Raw genomic sequence first — 19,190 nt, 5'->3', positions numbered from 1 at the left:
CTGAAAACATTCCTTCTGCTCTAAATGTGACCAACACTAGCATTTGATTTTCGAGGCTTGAAGCTAAATGTCTCCCTCACATATTGTATGAATGTTGCAATGTTCCACCCAACCTCTCAGAGAGTAGTTCAAGAGTGTAATTTAGTGCTTTCAATATCCTCTCTAGATGCTCCAAGTATGCTTTCTCTTAAATCTGCTCAGCCACAGAAATGCTGCGGACAGGCACAGACTAAACATTAAGATATTTTGCAAATGAAAGAAGTTGAGCAGCCAATAAAAGTGTTTATGCTTTATGATGGAGACCAGAGCATATTGAAGACGACGATGAGGAATACTCTGCACCACCATCTGAAATGCAGAGCTTCACTGTAAGGGGTCTTGGGTTTTTTTGCACAATAGTGGTTGCCTTCATGCATGTGTGAACACCTCTGGCCTTGAGTTGGAAACATACCTCATGATTCATGTAGACAGGACACCACCTGGATTCTGGTGACACACTCATACACACACTCACACACACAGACAGTGAGAAGCCTCTCTTCTGTAACATTTTGGCTATACAGACAGAACAACATGTTTACTGTATGACAAGATTTTGTGAAATGACATCATGAACCTCCCCAAGCACCTACTCACTACCGGCTGGCACACACACAGACTCAGACTCACACATGCCTCCTTCAGGCATTTAGAAAATGTTTGCATATACAGTTAACCAATCAGAGGTTAGTTTGCATGCCTGAACTGCACTATGCCTTGGGGTAAGAATTATAATACCAAAACACTTTCAGGAACAGGAATAATGCTGAAATGACATGAATCTCAGGAAAAGGAGGAGTTGCTCTTGTATTTGATTGATCCAAATTGTTTCTAGCACCTCTTTAAATTGCATCCAAAGCTCAGGTTTATTTTCAGTACACAATAATTCATTGAGCTGACGTAGTGCTGCTGTTCAGTCAGCTGCATGGAGAATGAAACCGGCAGGTCAGGTTTTCATGTTAAGAATTAAATCAAGGATCGTAAACAGGAACCTGATTGCTCACATGTGGGGTGGTGAGAACAGGGAGTGTGATGTATTCTGTTGCATGCCACATGTACAACTTTCATCTGTATGTGGTCTAAAACAGATCCAAACATTGGGACACCAACAGTCTGAATTAATTCTCAATTTTGGACATGAGGGCAAAAATGTTTCTGAAATATATAATCTATAAATAAGTCTTGTAATATTTGCTCATTCACTTTGATTGTATGTTTTTGGACAACTTTGACCTGTAATGAGGGAACTTCTGACTATACAACTTTCTCAACAAGGGAGAAGATTTCAGGCTCATACACGAATAACACGTCAGAGGAGGGGAGAGAACAGAGCAGACAGAGAGGGGGAGAGAGGGGAAGAAATACATATTACACATAGATGGGAAAAAAATGCATGGGATTTATACTCAGGATTTTTCCGAACACCACATTAGACATACTTTTTTAAATGCTTTAATTGTCCAAATATATTTGTATTTAAAAATTATATTCAATATGACAGAATTGTTTAACATAAAGGCCTATTAGTGTAGTATTAGTGTGTTATAGTTTTGTTACAATGCAATAGATCATGTATTAAGTTGTCATTTTTCATAATACATGCAGTCAAAATGATTCTGAACTTATTGTTTCAAATTATGGAATACAACAAATCATGTCTTCTTAATGATTTGACTGATAATACTTTGTACAGATCTTCACATCAAATACTCACACACATAATGCAGACTGAATTTTGGGGTCTCCTAAATATGTCTTTTTGTTAACCCTTTTTCATGATTAACCATGAGTGCAAAACATTGTGTGAAAAGAGGAACAAAAACAATCCCTTCTTACTTCTCCCTGCCAAACTCTGATTTAATCCTGAATATTGATTCAAGTTTTTCTAGGGAGAATCTGACCTGAACACAGGCACTGGAATTCAGTAAAAAAAAATGTAAAAATAATCTAATTTTACCATGTAGGTCATGAAGATGCATAAGTATAAGAGTGACACATTTTCAAAATCAGTTAAAAACTCCCCACAGTGTTTTTAAACAAGTTTAATGTCACTGTACAAAGACACTTTTGTTCAATTACCTTTTCCTTATACATTAAAGGTAACTAGGGACTTTACCCCTGAGCTAGGTGCATTTCAACCGGAGGAACCAGGGTCTAAATTTAGTTCAGGGGTAGATAATCTCCCCCCTGCAAAGCTCCTGCTTGGGGGCTAGTACTTTTCAAATGTCCTGGGACTTTCGGTTGAATGTTACGGTGTTTGTGGAGCTTACACAGTTGTTGAAACACAAAGGGAGTTGCTGGGAATGCATACTAGTTGAGTCTTTTATTAAGAATCCAAAATATTAGTTAATATAATTTTTTTTCTCCATACGTCACTGGCCTGATTTGCACAATCTACCCAGGAAAGTAGTTCTGGGCGCTAAAAGACCTGGGAACTCTTGGTTTAAATGCACCTCAATACTTTTTTTTTGTTACATTGATGACCTTGCTGGTTTGGCTCTAAAAAGAACTCTTTTGATAAAATGATGTCAGACACACAGATATGGCAAACCCACCCACATATTTTGAAAGGTTGGCTGGGTTCACAGTCACAATCACAAAGTAAAAAGATCAAGTCAGACCGGGTATAGTGTGTTAGAGTAATGACATCATACTGACACACTGGTGACACACCAGCTGTTGCGGGTTCACCTCTGCAGCTTGTGCTCAGCACTGACCTTATAAGGACAACATCTGAATTCTTTACTTTCATGCTGACTGACTGACAAGCAAACTGCTGATAGAGAGGCTGCAGAGAAAACGGGCATTAAATGATGTGCAGGGGCATATAGTTGTGTTCATTACCGTCTCTTCCTTCTTTCTCATTCATTCATTTTTCTCATTCCCTTTCCATCTCACCCAACTTTATTTACAAACACTTTTTTACTCTAGTACACCCTTTCTTTTGTCTGCTGTCTTTCCTTTTCTCTCTCATTACCCTGTTTCCCTGCATGACCGTGTGTTAACCTCAAGTTAAGTAAGGAGGTCAGCATTGACACACACACACACACACACACACACACACACACACACACACACACACACACACACATACTCACACATACATACACACACACATCTGGCTGTAGCTGGATTTCACCACTTTGCTGGGAGTTTGAAAAGGAAAAAAAAAAATGTGTGTGAGTGGGAGTGACTTGAGCAGTCGGGGTGAGAGAGGATGAGGATGGGCCCAGCCTCCAGCTTCACAGTCAGTGAGAGGAAAGCCCCTCCCACAGGAAACCAGCGTTCCACTCCACATGGCCTTTTAAGGTAAAAAACTCCCCAAAAATCTTCTCTCCAGGGAATAGAGCAAAGATAAAGTCGCATTTAAAGCTACAGGGGGAGCAGAGGAAAGCGAGATGTAAGTCTGTGCGTGTGGAAAGACTCTATGAAAAGTTAAACGGAAGGAGACTTAAGTAATTTTTATAGAGGACAAAACCTGAAAGTAGGAATGTCTCCCACAGCATTTCCCTCCCCTTGTCAATGAATTATGCATTGTGAGTGCAGCCATTTTCATGCCTTGTGGTTGATTATAACTCACATTTTCATAACATTTCACTATCAGAGCATTTCTCCCTGAGGGAGCACATTAGCTCTGGTCATGACTGTTCCTTTATGGAAAAGTCTAAGTCATAATTAAAGCGGAGGAGTGTGGGAAATAGACCCCATGCATGTTTTCCACATGGTAAAATTAGCTGAAATTTACAGCAAATGTAAACAAAAGATGCATTCCACAGATGAGTCATTATGGGAAATTGTTGTGTACTGCAGAGAATAACACAAAATCCTACCTATCAGTTTTTATCTCTTTGATGCAACAAAAGAAATTACCCATACAACCGTCTGAGCTTTGTCTGTTAAGATGGGTGTGTGTCTGCACATGCAACAACTGTATTGTTGATTTATTTGCTATGACTGTCAGAGTCAGCGTCACTTTTTCAACCATTCACACATGATGCCAGGGTGGTTTAACATCTCTCATTACCTGTTCGGCAACACCTCTAACACTCCTGGTGATGTTTTTATAGATAAATGATTAAACAAAATTTTAGCTGGTGAGACAATATATGTTTTTAGCAATGCTTGCCACATAGCTCAAGGGAATATGGCAATATGGGTGTGTAGTCCAGACTCTATCCTGCCAAGTATTTGATAGATTGTCAAGATACTTAGGGCAGACATATATAGTTCCTTGATGATGAAGTGTAAACTTCTCTGATCCTCTTATTTCAGCGTGCAAAAGTGATCATGATCAAATGTGTACCTTCTGATTTAACACTATTTCAACAGACAAAAATACTATTATTTATATACTTTATTGCACGACTCTTGTCCCTGGTCCTGACAGGGCCACCATGATACCATGTTAACTCATCTATCAGTTCCTATACTGTCTTCACCATCTCCAAACACTGTGTGTGTCTAAATGTGTGCGTCTGCTTTGGCACTACCTCATCTTGCCCTTTGTTATCAGGCTTAACATTTGCCTCTTTGACTTTGCTCATAGAGGATGTGTAAATAAAGATCCTTGTTGTTGAATGGCTGTAATGAGAGCTTGTAATTCAGAGTGTTTATCACCACACCACACTCATTCAAGGAAGGAGGGGAGAGGAAGCACAAGCCCTTTTTACATGTGTACTCCTGAAAATGTCTTCAAAGTTCCAGCCCATTTGTTTTTTGTTTTTTTTTAAAGATAATGTAGCCACAGCTAATCACAACAAATAATTCAAGACAACAATATCGTTCAACATTCAACAGCATTCAATATTCAGTGCTAAATATTCAATAAGAGCTGGGTCTTAGACCTTCCTATTCATTATACCCCTGAGGGAAAAGAGGAGAAGGGTCAGGTTAAGTTTCACCCCAAAATTGAATTATATTATAAGGATACAAAGTCCATCTTTATGTCATCCAAAACGTATGCACAAATCATGATCAAAATGTGCATTAGTTAATGATTTAACAGAGGCATCAAAGCCCGTTTTATAGTGTTCAGGAATAGCACTAATGTAGATTTTCCCCCTGAATTGGGAAATTGTAACAGCTTTGATCTCTGTCCTGGTCGCTGCATAACCTGCAATGTATTTTCCTTTTGTGTAATTGCAGTTTTAAGCTTCAGCTGAATTTTCTTAATAATTATAATGATAATCATAATATCTTAAAAGGCAAACAATATGTGTCTATGCATAGACTGTAACATTCAAAAAGAGGCTGAACATGTCTGTTAAGGAATGGATCTATGCTTAAATAATGTTTCAGTGTCTCTTGGCCTGGGATACAGTACACAATCAGACTATTGTAAACTTAAAGGTACAGTGTGAAGTATTCCGTGGCATTTACCAGAACAGACTTGGTAGAAATGATCCATAATATGTGCAAGTATTTTTAAGTTAACATGTCCACAGAGGCTGCCATCTTGTACCACCATACTTCTACAGTAGCATAGAATGAACAATTTAGTAGTGGCCATATGCATTTTTGTATCTAGTGAGTGGCTGTGTGAAATGCACTGGTTGGAAGCTGAAGAAGAAGAGAGTATTCGTTGTGCGCAAAAAAAAAAGTTGACAAATGGAGGATAAGGTCTGTGAGCCTCTTGTCAATGGAGGCAACTGGCACTGAGAGGTGAGCAAGGGAGCATTTCAGTCTAGATCTACCTTTGAGTCATAACATTTTGTTTTACATGGTTGTATCTGTTTTACACACTTTTTCTTTTGCACTTTTCACAGAGAGGAGTCCTCTGTGGCTGGAAAACAAAACACGGATAAGAGTGGTGTGTGTTTATATGTGCATGAACCAAACAAACAGTTAAGTTGTGGCCAATAAAACCCAAACAGCTAGCTTAAAGAGACTATAAAGCTCTGTAGAGACGAGGAGAACTGTAGAATTCGGTAATTATTCCCTGTTGGTTTGTCACAAGCAGCTTTCATGTTGTGCACAGTCATAACATTGTTGTTTATAAAAGAAATTCATTAGAGCAGATTTAAAAATGTATTTTTAAATTCCAACATAAGTATAATTTTTGTCTTTTTTTTATTTGAAAGAACACGTTATCTTGAAGGTGTAAGTACATAGCTATAAGCATTTCAATAAAGTAATGTTGCTGAGGTTATCTTGGTGCCTCACTCAAGAGCCCATGCAGGAAGAATGTATGACGTTGTCCAGCAGCCCTTCTGCTTATAGCTGCTGATAGCTACCGGCATAAACCCAGTGTGTGAACCATTACTTAACCACACTGCATCTGCCAACAATGTCATCAGGGGTAAAAGGTCTCTGAACGAGTGGGCCATACTCGTCATAGTGTAGAATGCAACTAAGAAGGCGGTGGAAATGAGGCCGAGCACACGAAGACAATGTGGGAATCTTCTGAATGCTCTCAACTTACTCTCACAAACAAACAGATGTTTCAAAATTCACAAATTGAGTCAAGCTCCACATCCAGACACTCTTCTTTCTCTGCTCCTTCTTGGCTGAACATCACACTGCTCATACTCAGCACTTCCTCCAAAACACCAGAGCCTGGCTGTCATTGACTTTTGCCTCCCCAAAGTTCTCTCTTCTCACCCCCCTCCCGTGCTCCCTCCACTGGCTGCTCTAGTCAAAATCTAAAATCCTGAATTTAAAGGAACTCCCATCAAACGCACATACCAGGTCACTCTGCAGCTCTGCACAGGCCCGTTTCATGACTGCTGGATGCCAGTTCTTCTTGTGCTGTGGCAACCTGGACACCAGTCTGGACTGAAATGATAACTCCATCCTTGTTGCCCAAAGTAAATCTGAACTTTCTGTCTATGTAAGGACACAAGAGTCAATCCTTAACTAAGTTTATGCTTGTTTTACTCTTCACTGCCTTGTCAGCTATCTGTGAAATCACACGCACTATTCAAACATATATCTCAAAGACTAATTATCGTACTCATGTGCAAACTTTCACATACATAGGGACTCTGTGTCACATACCAAAGTCACAGAAATATTGACAAATACATTTTGTCATTACCTTACCCATCCTGGTACCTGTAAGTATTAGGATTAGTAAAATAACTTCATTTTTCAATACAGTCACTGAGTTTATATTCTAAAATCACATTCAGTTGCATATGTTTAATCAGCCTGGTGGCACTGCTGACCATGGTGTGTGTGTGTGTGTGTGTGTGTGTGTGTGTGTGTGTGTGTGTGTGTGTGTGTGTGTGTGTGTGTAGGTGTGTGTGTGTGTGTGTGTGTGTGTGTGTGTGTGTGTGTGTGTGTGTGTGGTGGCGATGATGGTTGAGAAAAGGTCTGTGCCTTTGTCCTCTCGCCTTCATAAGGTTGAACATATGGTTTCAATTAGAGACTAATGGAGAGGGGTGATATGTCATCAGCAGAAAAAACTCAAAAAGACACACACACACACACACACACACACACACACACACACACACACACACACACACACACACACACACACACACACACACATACTTCTCTCTCTCTCTCTCTCTCTCTCTCTCTCTCTCTCTCTCTCTCTCTCTCTCTCTCTCTCTCTCTCTCTCTCTCTCTCTTCTTCTAAATTTGTTAGGTTGTACCCTCCTCCCCACTCCTCACTAAAACAAGTGAAGTGTGTCTGTGTGTGACGAGCTCCCTCTTCTGGCCTGGCAGAGTATCACAACTATCAAGAGGCAGCATACCAACTAGATCCTGTTCTTTCTTCTTGACATCTTTATCTTGCATTTCTTCAATAGATAAAGCTTATATAAAATAGTTCTACATAAGTATTGATGAACAAGTCAGGCTTTGACATAATTTCTTGGTCTGCTAATTGAAAGACAGTTTGTCACCTTGTCTGTAAAAAAAGCAAAGGTGTAAAGTGTTAAAGATTAACAAGGTCTGACTTCAATTCACATTCATTGCTGAAGTTGGCTAACTATAAAATTTTCAGGACAGAGGAATCAAGCTTTTATCTCGTGCGCACAAGATACTTTCCAAAAAAAAATTTCTGCACATGTCACTTTAGGGGCTCCGTACAATACTATTCTTACAAAAAAAATAAGATTAATTAGGATACGTGTCTTGGGCTGTGCGGCAACTGTGTTATTGACAGTCAGGTCACTATCACAACAACCTGAAGAGTGCAGTTTACTGTAAAATGAAGACAGTGAGGAGAAGCTACCTACTTTTTTCTGAGTACATTTTTTTGCTTGTGATAAAAAAAATTCTGGTTGTTATCACAGACTTCAAAGGGTGTGTTAAAAGAGTTTAAGATGGTTAGCTGTAATTAAGGGTTGGTTAAGGGTTTAACAAAGACTTAGTTAAAGTGTGACAAAGTGTGTATAAAGCAGGGGTGTCACACATATGGCCCAGCAGGCCAAAACCGGCCTGCTCCGGGAGAATATTTGCAGTTTTGATGATCTTGTGGAAATTGACAGACTTTTTTAGAGTACTGCAAGATTCAATCAACACTTAAGTTTTCATATATATAAACTTGTAACAGCAGGAGCGGTGGATCCACCTTTTTCGAAAAAAGGAGCCACATATCCTGCACATGCTTACCATACATGTGCGTACGTCATAGGTCCCACTATGAGACTCATCATGGCGAAAAATACAACAGCTGTTTTTCTAAATTTTAGTTCATGTAATGTGAACATTTTCAGAATGTACGTGTACTTTTTTGCACTAAAACAAAGGGAAACATTTTGAGTTGTCCTTCTCTATAGGTTATTATGCTCTAATTTTACTGATCCGGCCCAATTGAGATCAAATTGGGATGTATGTGGCCCCTGAACTGAAATGAGTTAGAAGCCCCTGGTATAACGGGTTAGTTAATGAAGTATTTGTTTAAAGGAGGAGTTTTTAACCAGCTGAGAAACAAACTGAAACCAACACTGATGCCTCTTTATGACCTTCAAAAGCAAACAAAACCATGAACAACAACACTTATACCTTCTCTGTTGTCATTTTTAATGCCTTAAACCACTTAGAGGGGGTAGGTGTCAGACCACATGATTGACATTTGGCTTTAGAAGCATCCTCTTTGGCTGTTTTCATGTCAAATAATCACATTGAGTGATAAATCTGGCTGTTAAAAGACAGCAGGGTGAGGTTTTTGTTGAAAACTACTTTTGCATGTACAGAACAAGAGATAAGAGGTATCACTTTGTCCACAAGGGGGCGCCAAAATTGATATAAATCAAAAGTTCCTCACAGCAGCTTTAAGTGTTAATAAACATTGTAAAAAACGGTTTATTAAGAATGTAAATATGTGCCTTTTAAAGGTGAAATAAAGGGTTAATTAAGGGTACACTCAAGGTTTAGTTCAGGGTTAATCTTACACCCAACCAATAAAAGGTTAATTGAGGGTGTAATGAAGGGTTAGGGGCATACCAAAGATTTGTTAAGGGTACAATAAATGGTTAGGGACATAACAAAGTATTTGTTAAGGGTGTAATGAAGGCTTATTGAAGGGTGTAATAACGTGTTAGTAAAAGGTGTATTAAATTGTTAGTTAATATTGTAATGAAGAGTTAGTTGAGGGTTTAATAAAGGTTTAGTTAAGTTAGGTGTAATAAAAGGTTTGATAAGGTAAATAATAAAGGATTAGCCAAGTGTGTAATATACAGTATTTGGTTGTCGTCACACTAGTTTCTATGAAATATAAGATTTGAATGATTTCCAAAAAAGTTCTGTTTTCAATCAACAATTTACACAGTGTCCCAACTCTTCTGGTAGATAAACACTCAATTACAGTAATGTGAGCAGACGCAGACCCCTGCCTGTACTCATATGCTCAATCACTAACATTTTGCTTCAATTAAAGGAAAGTATGAAAGCAAAACTATGTGATGTAAACATTTTATAATTGTTCATGGTGGCATAAAATGTTTTTCAGAAAAAAAAAAAAAAAAAGGAAAACTTTTGCTTCCAGCCTGTTTAGAATGTAACATAATGGCAAAATTAGGATTTGTAGGGACTGTGACATACAATAAGGACATGTCTCAAATGTGTGGTCACCGCTGGAAAGAAAGCTCTCTTATCTGTTGTTAGTACTGGATCATTGATACCTGCCTTTATACTAGATCAATATGTAGATCATAAATGTAGTACTTTTCTTCAGCTATCCTTACTTTTCTTTTAGACATCAGCATTTGGTCAAATCTTTTATCATGACACTGCCTGCATAGCATTCTGAATGTGTCAAGGTTAGTGATTGTGTTTTAGTAAAAGTGTAATGTTTTTATGAAACAGTGGCTTATCCTATTGTTATTTGAAAGCGTACAGACTGTTCCTCTATATCTCTGCTGACTGTCCCTGCAGTTGTTCTGTAATCTTCTCTCCAAAAGAACTCACTGTTGACCTGTCTAGCTTTCTTGTTTTGGGGAGCTGCTAACATCATGACCTTGGGCCCAGGATGGCATGATTTACACAGGACTGGAGCTCGGTCTTTAGAATTGCATCCATGAGTCTTCAAAGATCAGTGAGATACTGAGGGAATTTGTATTCTTTCGTGGTATTTGAGAGGTAACCAAAATATCTATAAACAAACATTACAACAGGCAGATAAGTGCAGTCCCTTAAGTCATCATTTGACTGGACTTTGCTGCTTATATCATCCTTATCTGGAAAGTGAAAATGTTTGAAGTGGATACAAATCAGACTGTCAATAACTTAGTTATCTTGGATCTTGATCTAGGAATAACTAGTACATGTAGCTCCATATATCTAATCCTTCACTTTTTAAAAGCTTTCTCTAGGGGGAAGCATTGCATCAGAATTGGACTATATTTTAAACACTGACATGTAGCTGCCAGCCTCCTGCCATCATCTCTGCTGAGAGATAACACCTGTTTGAGGTTTTCTGTAAAACGTATGATAAACTTGTATTTTTATGACTCCCAAGTATTTGATTGTTTTGTCATGCAATTAAAAGTTATGCGCTTACAACTTGTGCAAATAAACTTTGAGGTATTGATGAAAGCACAACATGGAGCAATGCTGGAAAAACTGGGACTGCTTACGTTATATAAAACAGGTGTAAAATAGTCCCATGCTGTTTTCAACAAACATGTTTAAAAAACACACAATTAGTCGTCCTCTGTTATAAGAGTCAAAGCAAAGACATCAGAGGCTTCAGTAAAGTGACAGAGATGGATGACAGCTTCAGTTCATCCTCAACGTCTTGATCACAATGCACTCATTATGGAGTGTGACAGACTGGATATTGTGTGGTTTCAGGGAGTGAAGAGAGGGAAAGCTGTAGTCCTTTGTGAAGTGGGTCAGGTCTATGAAGGGGTTAACAGTTTGCTATGTCAGCAGAATGATGTGATTTGATAATTCCCATAGCCTATGAACCCCAGAGAACCAAAGAAACCTGTTATTGGCCTACAGTCGCTCTAATTATCACATGATCCTTTGTCTGGCACTGAATACCAGACATTTGTCGGGTCAGATTGGATGTCATGAGTAGTGTTGGTTTGAATTAGCCTCAAAGCCGAAAATCCATTTTAACATTTCAGTCAAGCAGTAAGGAAACCTCAGAAGAGCTTTTTATCCTGCAAAATCCCAAAACGAGCAATTAACGTGGACATTGAATGCAGAACAGAGAACATGTATGTGTATGGGTTCCCAGATCTGACAGAACAATTTACAGATATGCCTGAGAATAATTTACACTTTCATTTTTTTTTTGCTTAGAATGTACGTCAGAGTTTACATTCATGTAACAAGAACTAAAATCCAAGAGTTTGGGAAACACGTTGGAAATTTAGATATATCATCCCTGAAAGCTCCCTCCCTGTCAACTTCCTGGTATTGTCGTTTGTAATTACAGGAGGTTACACAAGGGCACAAGGAGTAGTAAGAGTTGTGCAGGTGTTCAATGTTCAATTGCAGCTGTGGCAGTTAAGTTTCTGTTTGTGTTGTCTTGTGATGGGCCCACATGCAAAACCTCTTACTAAGATGCATTCAACTTTGTACGTTGAGACTCACAAGGGCAGAGGTGAGGGTGTAAAATTACACTTCCTTTTATTGGGAGTGCAGTTGCAAAAAGAAAAACTGTGTGTGTGTGTGTGTGTGTGTGTGTGTGTGTGTGTGTGTGTGTGTGTGTGTGTGTGTGTGTGTGTGTGTGTGTGTGTGTGTGTGTGTGTGTGTGTGTGTGTGTGTGCAAGCCCGTACTTTCACTTGTGTAAAATCTGTGATGTCATTGCTTGGATCCGGGTGATCCCTTTCTGGCCAATCAGTGGGAAGCAGGAGGTTTCGTGGGAGGCGGTCAGTGGATGATTAAAGGATATTGGGGTTAAAGCTCTAAACCAGGCTGTAAAACATTGACCTGTGGGAGTATGTTAACAGTGTAGTGTGTTGTAGCCTGAAGACCTGTCTGCTGCAGCTGCCTTAGAGTGACAGCTATAGGTTTATACAGCTGGATGTGGCCCAGACAAGACATCATAGGAACTTCAGATGAGTACATTATTGTATCGTCCAACTATCGTCGGGTCATATCAATATTTCGGCCCCAAACATCAGAGCGCACAGAAATAGCTGTCGAGCTTGGACAGTAACGCAAACTACACAGACAAATTATCACTCACAATACATTGCTTAAATTGTAGATTCGCTGTTAGTGCTCTGAATGAATTCTAACACTTTCAGGACTTATCAAAAGATTCTGTCATAGTTCAAACTTATATTTAATGTGAAAGTATTCAGTCAGTGAAGTGTATTGGTTTCTGATTTCTTATATAATTTACAAGCATCAAATTATCCTCAGCCATTGGGACTGTGACAAACCTCTGGTGTTTCTAGAAAACATTTAAAAAAGAAACACTTATAGTGATACTTTGATGCTTTAAAACTCAAAATGTGCCCTTGTTTCCAAGATCACTACAGGGGCTTTTACCTTGGCATGGGCAGAAGGACTAAACCTTTAAGGCTTTTCACCTGGGACAACTGTTTCAGTTGTTAATATTTTTGATAGTTTTATAGGAGAAGCTGTTTATTGGGCTCTTGTGGAGCAGCAGTCACAAAACAGTGATTCTGTTGGCAGATTCTTCTGTTTTTTCTCTGCCCTAGCTTGACTGTAGCAGTCTGCGAAATGTTTTGGAGACAGCAAAACTGTATTTCTAAGCTATCTTGCTTTGCTGTTAGTGCAACATAGCAGCATTTATTTCGCACTACACTTTTTAAAAAATAAATTAATATTCTCTGTGCAACTTAACACTGCTGAAACAGCAAACCTGTGACTTTTTATCCAAATACAAAGTAAAAATATCACTGGAAGGCCTTTATTTTCAGTAAGTAAACCTTTGTTTTACTTTACCTCATTTTAAGGCCAATCAAGGTCCCATGTCCTCTTTCCTCTCTGGACTTCCTCAAATTAAAAGACTGTCTTACTTTGTTAAGATTGTGCCCAAGATTTACCTCTGGCATGGTGAGAGTCATACAAATGAGCGCTTCCTTCTCATTTTTAAAACAATTTTAGCTCTTCCCTACCGGGAGTCTAAAATAAGAGTCTAAAATAGGATCGTGGGAGGCATGTTCCTCTGTTGGTTAAAACAGAAACTTACTCAAAGTTCATAATTTGACATTTATAATAACAATGGCCTGCTAATGTGAGTTAAACTGAACAACGACTTTCAACTTTGCCACCAGTAGTGTTTCCAATGGGTGTTATAAGTTACCAGAATGCTTTCCTTTTCCCTTCTGGTCGCCAAAGAAATTGTAAAACCATAAGAATACAGTAATACAAGTGCCAATGACAGTTAATCCTCAGTAGTAATGATAAGACCACAGGTTTTGTTACTGACGTTCTAGCACAGTGCTATCCCTGAGCTCTCTCCAGTGAGTGAATGTCCATCAGAGATTCAATCATGTTAATGTCAGTGGCTGTTACCTTCCATCCTAAGCTCTTTTGTCTTCCTTTTCAACTTGGCTTCTTTTCTTTTTTCCCTTTTAAGTTAGTTTGGTATTTAACCCTTAATAACAAGTCAGGTAAGTTAATTAAAGCCTTGATTATAGTCAGGTGACGCTAAACCCAACCTTCCGGATGTTAGAAGAACTATTTCTCAACTTGGACCAAATGGGACCAACCGAGGAGCACATCAATGCAGCATCTAACCTTCATTTTCATTGTGCCAGATGACAGAATTGCAAAGCTAAAGATTTTTTTTTTTTTAGTGACAGAAGTGTTATTTTCATTTTTTACAATCATGTCATCCCTCAATCCAAACTTTCTTCGAATCAATATGTTAAAGCAAAAAAAGTGTCTATTGCCACGAGCCTGATGACCCTGAAGTAATGTCTGTCAGTCAGTTTGAAACTCAACTTTTGGTCAAGACTGAAATAGCTCAGCAACTTCTTATATGCAATATGTTAGTCATTTATGACTCTGTTTTTTCCTTTAAAAGGATAAAAAAAAACTTATTGACTTCTATATTTAAAGTAGCACTTCAAGGAGGGGAGAATTCTGCCTTCATTAGTTATTCAGCCAAAGGTACTTAATTTTATTTCTTCAGGCCCCAACTTAAAGCCACTTCCCTCTGATAAATAATCTTCTCCAATTATATTTCAAAGCCTTGCTATAACTGGCAATATGCTTGCAAACAAGTCTGAATATGCCTCTCCACCGAGTCAGTGTTCATATATTCTTGCTCAGTCCTGGCTTGAAATTCCAAACTAGTCGCATTCCTGTGCGGGAAGACCACAGGTACGCAGCTGTTGGAGGGAGAGGTAAAATCAGAAAAGATGATAAAGGGAGACGAGTGTGAACGTAGGAGAAGAAAGAAAACAATGTGAAAGTTACGGGAAAACAAAAACTATACAATAAGAAGACCATGGGTGTGCAACACTACTGGCTGCTGCTGCTGTTGGTCGACTGCCGGGAACAGATTACAGGTAGTGTGGTGGGGGAATATGCAGATTAGTGTGTGTGTGTGTGTGTGTATGTGTGTGTGTGTGTGTGTGTGTGTGTGTGTGTGTGTGTGTGTGTGTGTGTGTGTGTGTGTGTATGTATGTGTGCATGAGAGTGTGTGTATGCTTGTTTGAATGAAAGGTACTTACTGCACCCTGTGTAAGTATTTGGGTTTGTTTATGTTTGTGTGGATATGTATGAGTCCCTGTGCGTGTCTATTTGTGTGTGTTTTACTGTCTGTGTGTGTGTGGATGTGTGTGCATGCAGCTTGTGTTTGCTGTGGTGGACAGGCTTCTTCTGGCTTGACACTTGTCTCGACCTGTCCTCTCAGGAATGTAGGAAAATAGGAGTCCTCATGCGAACCCTACGCAGAAAATAACATTGAAATTATTTAGCAGTGATTAATGGGGTACACCCAGTTGCTTAATGTTTAAGGAAGTGTGATTCAGCAAGGGGAGTCAGCCGTGAGTAGGTAGTAACAGCTTGTACATGACGGCACAAGCCTATCCTTGAGCTTTCTCAGGTTTGCCACCACTTTCACATTCAACCCAGATTACTCATACAGTATGAGGCCACTTGACAATGGCAAGAGTGTAGAATAACAGATTGTTGGCTTATTTGGTAACAGGAATGAGCAATCTGAGCATTGGTTTCCAAATTCACTCATCCAACCTTTAACTAAATCTTGAGAAATCATAGGGTATGCTCAGTGGTGGACAGTAGCAGAGTAAATTTACTTGAGTACTGTACTTAAGTACATTTTTTGAGTATCTGTACTTTACTTAAGTATTATTTTTTGGAGGCACTTATTATTTATTACTCCACTACATTCAGAAGACAAGTATTGTACTTTTTACTCCACTACATTTCCATCAGTGCTCTAGTTACTCACTACTTTTGCTTTGAAGTCATCTCATGAATGTCCTTCTCTTTTCTGAAATCTGAACCCTAAGACAGTAAAATGTGTTTGTGTAGTTCTGTTTGTCTCAGTGGTTTAGTCGTACCTGTATATCGTGCGTATCCACGGTTGAACATGGTGCAAACACAGAGCAAGTTTCACTCAGATCAGGCCGTTCATTTAGAGGTGTTAATGATGGCTATAATTCTCCACCTGATCACCCATGACCATATCTTCAGCCTGTGTTAGAGGTTTTTGAAATGAAGAATGATACGTATCGTTTGAAATGTTCACCGTGTTTCCCACTCTGCACAAACATACAAAAATTCACTGTCCAACCTGAGAAAGCGTGTTGAGCTACGTAACATTTGTTTCATTCCAGATGAACATTTCAAACTAAGTTGTCTGTGTTATATCCATGTCCATGGTATAGTTTTTAGAGATTTCAAGTAATGGTTTCCAGATGAACATGATGTAACAGAATGTACTCCTATGTATTCTTGAATGCACTTGTGTGTTTTGAAAATATAAAAAAAATGACATTTTGAGTTTTTTTAAAAAGTACTTTGAATACTTAAGTATTTTTCAAAGCAAGTACTTCAGTACTTTAACTCAAGTAATAATTTTGCAGAGCAACTTTCACTTGTTTTGTAGTAATATTTGACCTGGAGGATCTATACTTTGACTTAAGTAATGAAGATGTGTACTTTGTCCACCACTGGTTATACTCTCATTTTCAGGAATGTCGAGAATACAATTACTGCAACATGTTGAGTACTGAGTATGAGACCAGATTAATATGGAGGTGATGGGGGTATGTTGCCGGTTAAGGCTCCTAACAGATGCTGCTCTGTGAAATGACAAGAGTGTATTTCTCTCTGCCAGGGGCTGTAAGCAGCATCAGTCCATATATACAGCACTATGAGGGCTTGTCCTACAACAGGAAGGATCTACACAAGGAGCACCTGAGAAGCAGGAGAGCCACACAACACCAGGAATACACACTGAAACTGGACTTTACTGCTTTTCACAGGTAACTTCACATTCCTCTAACTGAGGTAATTATTTCAAAGCCCTCTTTAATTTAAAAGACGCAACTAAAACTCAGTACTAAGCAACTCACTATTTATTCCTGTAAGCAATAACACACGTCAGCCATTACTTTTCCATATTTGCCCTGTGTTGATAGATCTACATACCTTCCATTACACTACAAAGCTTTGACCACATCTGTGAGCTGTTTGTCTTTTTGCTTTCATCAGAACTTTTCGCCTGCGTTTGAAACGCAATGCAGCAGTGTTCTCTGAAAATTTCCAACTGGTCCTCAAAAATGGTTCCACATCAGCTGACCTCTCACATTTATACTCAGGAACACTAGAGGGTGGGTAACATCCTTATCCTGGGATTTTACTTCAATTCCAAACTTTTGATATTGGTGATTTATTGACTTTGATTAAAACATGTGGAGAAAATACATGTGGATAAACATCTGCTCGTGTTAGAAAAGTCCTGATTGCTGGAATTTGAAGATCAAAGTAAAACTTAATTAGCTATGTATAATGAATGAAAGTCAGTGTATTCTTTTCCTCTATCTTGTTGACTAATATCTCCCATCCTGAATCCCTCCTATGTCTGAACACTACTTTTTATCTTAATATTTTCCCTTGTATCTGTGATGTCTGTCTGTTTGTCTTTGTTTCTCAGTTATCTCTTACTCTGTTCATGTTCACCTCTCTGACCCAGACATGTAATCTCTCTTAACCCTGTCCTTTAGGTGAACATGGCTCAGCCTGCCATGGCTCTGTGTCACAGGGTCTGTTTGAGGGAACCATCCACACAGATAATGGGACTTATCATGTGGAGCCGGTGGATAGATACAACAGCAACCAAACAGATCACCACTCTATCATCTACCATGAGGATGACATGAGTAAGAATATAACTTTTTATACAAATTCAAGCTTCTACAGCTCAGTAGGATCTTAAAAAGCAGAAAGCTGAAGTGTGTGCATCTACAGCTTCGACCTCTCCAGTGTCACCTCATCTGTAACTTCAGCTGCTTTTCATGGCAATTCGATGATGATGGCAAGAGCACAAGAAGAAATTCTTTGCTACAGTGCATGTCCCAAAACAGGTTGAATCATGGCCCTCTTGGCAGTATCAAAGAAAGATAAATGACTATATTGGAAAACCCTTTTCCCCTGTTCCAAATCCACATTGTTCTGCTCCAATGCAGTGTAGCCCCAAACTTGAGTTCAAACTGAGGTTAGAAGAGGTCAGTAACCTATTTGTACCCCTGAGTAATAGTAAGAGTGGTGTTGTGATGTAACATTAGATACTATTTCAGCCTCTGAGGAGGGGTCCTAGGAAGCACCCAGGCCAAAGAAACCTTAAACTATGTGGTGTGACTTGCAAAGGAAGAGCACAGATAGCCGCTTCAACGAGGAGCAAGGTGAAGAGAGAAAGAGAGATGGAAGTATAATTTATAGCCATAAGTCGTTCTAAAGGGAAAGAGCTGAATCCCTTGAAAAAAGTTCCTACAACAACTGATTCAGAAGCTCCCTTGATTACGTTAGCTTTTGGATAGGCCAGAGTGCTGTCAACATGTTATGTACTGTACATATTCTTGTGTATGAGCATGTGTATCACTCTGCTGGGTTCTGTGGTGTCACGTGCACATTAACATTTGTACAAGATTTTCTGAGAAAGCATTTTACTGGAACAGGAGTGTACGACAGCCCTCCCAGTGTTCTTAAATTTACACAGACTCTGTGGCTGCCTTCCTCCCCTCGCTTCCCAACGTTTCTCCAATGCTTTTCACAACTGTGGCCACATTTACTTTTCATAGTGCTGAAATCGACAACATCCTGGTCTCTCATTCATAGACCTGCATTACAGGAAATTGTTGAAGATTTTGTACATGATATTTCCATAAACAATCAATGCTTTCCTTAGACATATTAATTTAGGCCAGGAGATATGACATAATGGTGTACTCCTGTGTGTGTTTTACACATCCTGCAGTTGTTGTCTGGGGGCAACAAAGGTCCCCCTGGGATTTAGGATGTCTTTAAGTCTTTCAAATGTGGGACAAAGTGCACAGCCTACGACAGCAATATTTTCAACAAAGACAACAGAACACCTGGTCTGCTCAAAAGTCAAACACTTTTGTAAAACTAAGGTTAATTAACACATAGTTATATAAAAATGGGACGGTAATTAAATAATTTGATAACAATGTGGTCTCAGAAGAATGACCAAAGCAAGATTTGTCTACTTGAGGTTTCTTATTGCTGCCATAGCTCAAAGTTACCTAGTGTTTGTGAATCGTTGATT

General features: G+C 39.0%; 1 protein-coding gene across 1 annotated transcript in view; it reads left to right on the top strand.

Moving 5' to 3' along the window:
- The first annotated feature begins 14,879 nt into the window (after nucleotides 1-14,879).
- The window catches only part of si:ch1073-396h14.1 (disintegrin and metalloproteinase domain-containing protein 10), a 29,606-nt gene continuing 25,295 nt past the window's right edge, over nucleotides 14,880-19,190 (top strand). Inside the window, exons 1-4 of the mRNA XM_034705983.1 lie at nucleotides 14,880-14,940; nucleotides 16,740-16,887; nucleotides 17,117-17,235; nucleotides 17,629-17,784. Coding sequence (XP_034561874.1) covers nucleotides 14,880-14,940; nucleotides 16,740-16,887; nucleotides 17,117-17,235; nucleotides 17,629-17,784 — 484 coding nt within the window. The remainder of the gene's footprint in view (nucleotides 14,941-16,739; nucleotides 16,888-17,116; nucleotides 17,236-17,628; nucleotides 17,785-19,190) is intronic.

The sequence above is a fragment of the Notolabrus celidotus genome, chromosome 2 (assembly GCF_009762535.1).
Source record: "Notolabrus celidotus isolate fNotCel1 chromosome 2, fNotCel1.pri, whole genome shotgun sequence".
NCBI lineage: Eukaryota > Metazoa > Chordata > Actinopteri > Labriformes > Labridae > Notolabrus > Notolabrus celidotus.
Note: the sequence above shows the minus strand (reverse complement) of the source record. Positions and strands in the feature narration are given on the sequence as shown.